At 39.0% G+C, this 5,424-nt stretch overlaps 1 protein-coding gene across 1 annotated transcript; it reads left to right on the forward strand.

Annotated features, from left to right (window-relative positions):
- Nucleotides 1–2,804: 2,804 nt before the first annotated feature.
- Nucleotides 2,805–3,713, forward strand: LOC142741792 (olfactory receptor 13A1-like). Its single transcript, XM_075851125.1, has one exon. The coding sequence runs from the start codon at nt 2,805–2,807 to the stop codon at nt 3,711–3,713; it is 909 nt and encodes a 302-aa protein (XP_075707240.1).
- The last annotated feature ends 1,711 nt before the right edge of the window (nt 3,714–5,424 follow it).

Raw genomic sequence — 5,424 nt, forward strand, 5'->3', positions numbered from 1 at the left:
TGAAGGAGACTTATATGGAGGCAGACATCTGAAGGAGGCTTATATGGCGGCACACCAAGTGGCACAAATCTACAGGTCCTTCTACATGGCTTCATATTTCACAGGTATTCTCTTCCAGATGAGATTTGTCAAACTTCATATGACTTTGTATGTAATTGGAGGCATATATACAGTATGTACAGTATGGTCACATGGACTTCTATGGGTGCGATAATATGGCTCCATACAACTCTGGGCTTATATAGATGAATGATGACCTTGATTTTGTGAACTTTCATTACACTCCGGTATCTAAAGGTCAGAAGTCACTTGACCTTATAATCTTTGCTTCTGTTAAGCTCTAGGCAGCTCAAGTGAAGAGACGACCTCCTGGATGAGTCAGGGGTCCTTTACATGAAGTTGCCTGGAAGAACTTGTAGTGTGATCCAGATATCTCTAAAACATGACACATCTCCCTGATTTTTTTTTTATCTAATCAGTACATATTTAATTAGGAGTGTGCTCATATTCCAGTCAGGACTGTTCTCACATTCTATTCAGGACCGTGCTCATATTGCATTCGGTACTGTTCCCATATTCTGTGCAGGACTGTTCTCATATTCTATGTAGTTAGGATTGTGCTTGTGTTCTATTCATTACTTTGCTCATATTCCATTCAAAACTGTGCTTGTATTCTTTTCAGAACTGTGCTCATATTCTATTCAGGACTGTTCTCATATTCTATTCAGCACTGTTCTCATATTCTATTCAGGACTTATCTCATATTCTATACGGGACTATTCTCAAGTTCTATTCGGGACTGTTCTCATATTCTATTCAGAACTGATCTCATATTCTATTCAGGACTGTTCTCATATCCTGTTCAGGACTGTGCTCGTATTCTATTTAGGGTTGTTCTCGTATTCTAATTAGTGAAGAGAAAGAGCAAAAAAACACGGCGCCACCTAGGCTGATTGCATAAAGCGCGAGAGTAGGTCCACATATGCTGCTGCCAGATCCGAATTGGTTCCCGGAGGGGACCGCTTAGTTAGCGAAGAAGGAAGGAAAAAAGTGAATCATCTGGAGGCGCTGCTGCATGGTGAAATTGCAAAATGAAAAGGTGGTAGAGTCCAGATATAATAATATCATTTATTTAGAACAAGACGTGGCTACGCGTTTCGACGCTGAACAAGCGTCTTCCTCAGGCCATGTACACATTGCACTTCTGACACTTATATATCAGAGTGAGTTCAAATTAACAAGAGAGAAAAAACCGCCAAGTCTGCCGAGGTCAGAGTGTGACCATGACGTCACACCCGGTTCTATCGTTAAGAAACATTTAAAACATAGAAGAAACATTGTTAAAATAAATACATGGTTTGTTTAGAAACATAAACACTTAATAATAGGGATACAATAGGATAATGCATAAAATACATAAAATACATAAAATACATAAAATAATGGTCTTTAAAAAACCGGAAATGTGTTCTCATATAAAACCCATTAAAACCAACTCAGAACTGACATTTTAATATAAATGATTAATAGAACTTTCAATGTTGCTAAAGGGTTTAAAATGAATTAACTTTGTGATGAACGTAGTTGCATCGGGTTGCTAGGTTACACCGAGAACGCTGAGACGTGTCTCCGTGACCTAGACAACCAATGGCGCTACGGAGGCCGAGGAGGGTCAAAACATCAGGTGGGACGAGACGTGATGGACCAAAAGAACTGCAGGTAAGTTGCAGAGGAGCAGAGGAAGACGCTTGTTCAGCGTTGAAACGCGTAGCCACGTCTTGTTCTAAATAAATTATATTATTATATCTGGACTCTACCACCTTTTCATTTCGCAATTTCACCACGCAGCAGCGCCTCCAGATGATCCACTTTTTTCCTTCCTTCTTCGTATTCTAATTAGGACTGTTCTCTTATTCTATTCAGGACTGTTCTCATATTTTATTCAGGACTGTTCTCATATTCTATTCAGGACTGTTCTCTTATTCTATTTAGGACTGTTCCCATATTCTAATTATGACTGTTGTCTTATTCTATTCAGGACTGTTCTCATATCCTGTTCAGGACTGTGCTCATATTCTATTTAGGGTTGTTCTCGTATTCTATTTAGGACTGTTCTCTTATTTTATTCTGGATTGTTCTCTTATTCTATTCTGGATTGTTCTCTTATTCTATTCAGGACTGTTCTCTTATTCTATTCAGGACTGTTCTCATATCCTGTTCAGGACTGTGCTTGTATTCTATTTAGGGTTGTTCTCGTATTCTAATTAGGACTGTTCTCTTATTCTATTCAGGACTGTTCTCATATTCTATTCAGGACTGTTCTCGTATTCTATTTAGGACTGTTCTCATATTCTGTTCAGGACTGTGCTCATATTCTATTTAGGGTTGTTCTCATATTCTATTCAGGACTGTTCTCATATTCCATTCAGGACTGAGCTAGTTTCACTGCAGTTTTGTAATCTGGAGCTGAGAAGAAGATTGTAGATTTTTCTTTTCACAATGAGAAATATCGATATTTATAAGAAACGTTCTTTGACTGATAACAAAACAAAATAAAAATTACCATTTCTTAATTTTTGAAGGGTTTGGTACATACTGTTGTACTTGTCATTAGTTGGCATCGTGCTGAGGGACGTGTGATTTTTCTGTCACTTCTGCTGAAGGGTGTAATAACAGGTTTCATACTATAGTATATTAGTAACATTGCTCTACATTATGCTGCAGGTAGGTAACTCAATATCGTTTCATTCTAAAGCATTTCTTTTGTAATCACATTTTCTTACCAAAATCTCAATTTATAGGGAATGGAGAAGAACAATGTTACCACAATCCTTCTCCTTGGATTTCCGGGTCTCCATTGTTTCAGAATTGTGTTTTTTCTTTTTCTCCTCACGATTTACCTCACCACTATCTGTGGGAACCTCTTGGTCATCACCTTGGTATCCTACAGCAAGAACCTCCACTGTCCCATGTACTTCTTCCTGACACAACTCACCACACTGGACATCATGGTGACCTCAGATATTGTCCCGAACATGCTTCATATGGTCCTGAGTAATGGTTCCTCTATGTCTCTTTCTGATTGCCTCATCCAATTTTTTTTCTTTGCTTCTTCTGAGTCTTCAGAATGTCTTCTGCTGACAGTCATGTCTTATGACAGGTATCTGGCCATATGTCACCCTCTGCATTATCATTCTATAATGAGTCGAATGCTTTGCTTTATATTCGGCGTTATAGCGTGGCTCTTTAGTTTTGTTATTACATCAGTTCAAACCACAAACCTCTTCCATCTTGAATTCCCGGGGTCCAATGTCATCGATCACTTCTTTTGTGAACTTGATCCTATAATACAACTATCCACCTCAGACACTTCGTATATCGAGACTTTGAAAATATATCTTTGTCTTCCTGTAATTCTGTGCCCGTTCCTCATCGTTGTGGTCTCTTATGGTTATATCGTCCATGCAATCCTCAGGATGCAGACCATTACAAGACATAAAGCCTTCACCACCTGCAGCTCCCATTTAACTGTGGTGTCTATATTTTTTGGAACATTGATCTGTATTTATTTGGTTCCAATTAATGGGAAATCGATCGGTGTACGTAAACTTTTTTCTTTAACTTACACCGTGGTCACTCCTTTAATTAACCCCATTATATATTGTCTGAGAAATAAGGACATTAAGAAAGCAATTATGACTTTTGGGAGGTGAAACATGAAGAATGGTCATCAGCTAGTAAATAAAGATGACTTTGTGTTGCCCCTTCCACCAGCATACCTGCGAGATCACTCCTGGCCGCCTCGAAAAAGATTTTCATTATTTCATGTTACACATTACATACACATTAATCTCTATTACATTATACATTAGGAGATGAGAAGGAAAGGGACGAATGCTCAATATGATTCTGAACAATGGCTCCTCTGCATCTCCACCAGGATGTATCGCACAATTTTCTTTATTTGTTCTTCATATTCTGAATGTGTGGAATGTCTTCTGCTAACAGTGATGTCCTATGACCGAGCTCTGGCCATTTGTAAACCCCTGAATTACCATTCCATAATAAGTTGTTTTACCTGAAATATATTACTATATCCTGGATAAGGCTTCATTCACATCTGCGTCAGAGCTCAGTTCTGGCGTTCCATCGGAGCTTCCCGTCAGAACGAAACCCTGACTGAAAGAAACAGAAACCATAGGTTTTGAAACCATTGATTTAAATGTTAAGATATAATTGCTGTGGGAAATGTTGACCTTGCACAAAGATCATTATAGTTTATGATATGAGTGAATCTGTGGAAATTAGTTTTTTTCTGCATTTTTCCAGTTGTGGAGAAGTATTATTTCTTCTACAGGACAAGGGAGCCTGAAAAAGGGATCTGTATTATAGCATTTCAGCTTCCATAGTCCGGCGCTATTAATAGGAAAATCACCTGTAGGAAAAAATACCTGCAGAGTAACATTTCACATACCCATTCACTTCTAGTTCACAACAAAGACATGTGCCAGAGGTTTAACTTTTTATTTTAATTGTAATTTGCTTATTTTTTTTTTCACACCATCATTAATAAATACATATTATATATTTATTTTGAATATAAATCAAGTGAAAAAGCAAAACATCCTCTATTCATTTCATTCTGTGCTAAACACAATTTTTTTTACATTTTAAATAGTTATTTCTAATGAAGCCTTTCCAGATACAGCAAATGTCAACATTTAAGCTGATGCCTCCAATATCTGTAGGTCCAACCTCAGTGATATACAAAATATGGCCAAAAGTATGTGGACACCCTCGTAATTATTGAGTTCCGTTTTTTCAGCTACATCCATTGTAAACAGGTGCATAAAATCATTCACACAGCCATTCGGCTATGTTCACACGGAGTCTTTTGCCGAGTTTTTTGACGCGGAAACCGCGTCGCAAAACTCGGCAGAAACGGCCCGAGAACGCCTCCCATTGATTTCAATGGAAGGTGTCGGCGTCTTTTTCCCGCGAGCAGTAAAACTGCCTCGCGGGGAAAAGAAGCGACATGCCCTATCTTCGGGCGCTTCCGCCTCCGACCTCCCATTGACTTCAATGGGAGGCAGGAGAAAGCGTGTTTTCTGCCCGCGGCGCTCAATGGCCGCGGGCGAAAAACGGCGTGATCATTGCTATTCACACGGAGTATTTTGGGGGAGGAATATCTGCCTCAAAATTCCGTTTGGAGCTTTGAGGCAGATATTCCTCCCCCAAAATACTCCGTGTGAACATAGCCTTCAATCTCCACAGAGAAACATTGCTAAAAGTATGGGTCCTACTGAAGAGCTCAGCAACTTTACACATGCCATAGTCATAGGATGCCACCATTACCACAAGTCATTTAGTGAAATTTCTTATCTGCCTCATTCAACTGTGAGTGCTATTATAGTGGTGTGGAAG

The sequence above is a fragment of the Rhinoderma darwinii genome, chromosome 2 (assembly GCF_050947455.1).
Source record: "Rhinoderma darwinii isolate aRhiDar2 chromosome 2, aRhiDar2.hap1, whole genome shotgun sequence".
NCBI lineage: Eukaryota > Metazoa > Chordata > Amphibia > Anura > Rhinodermatidae > Rhinoderma > Rhinoderma darwinii.

Excerpts from the sequence above, each read along its gene's own strand:
- LOC142741792 (XM_075851125.1), top strand. The coding sequence starts at position 2,805 with ATGGAGAAGAACAATGTTACCACAATCCTTCTCCTTGGATTTCCGGGT.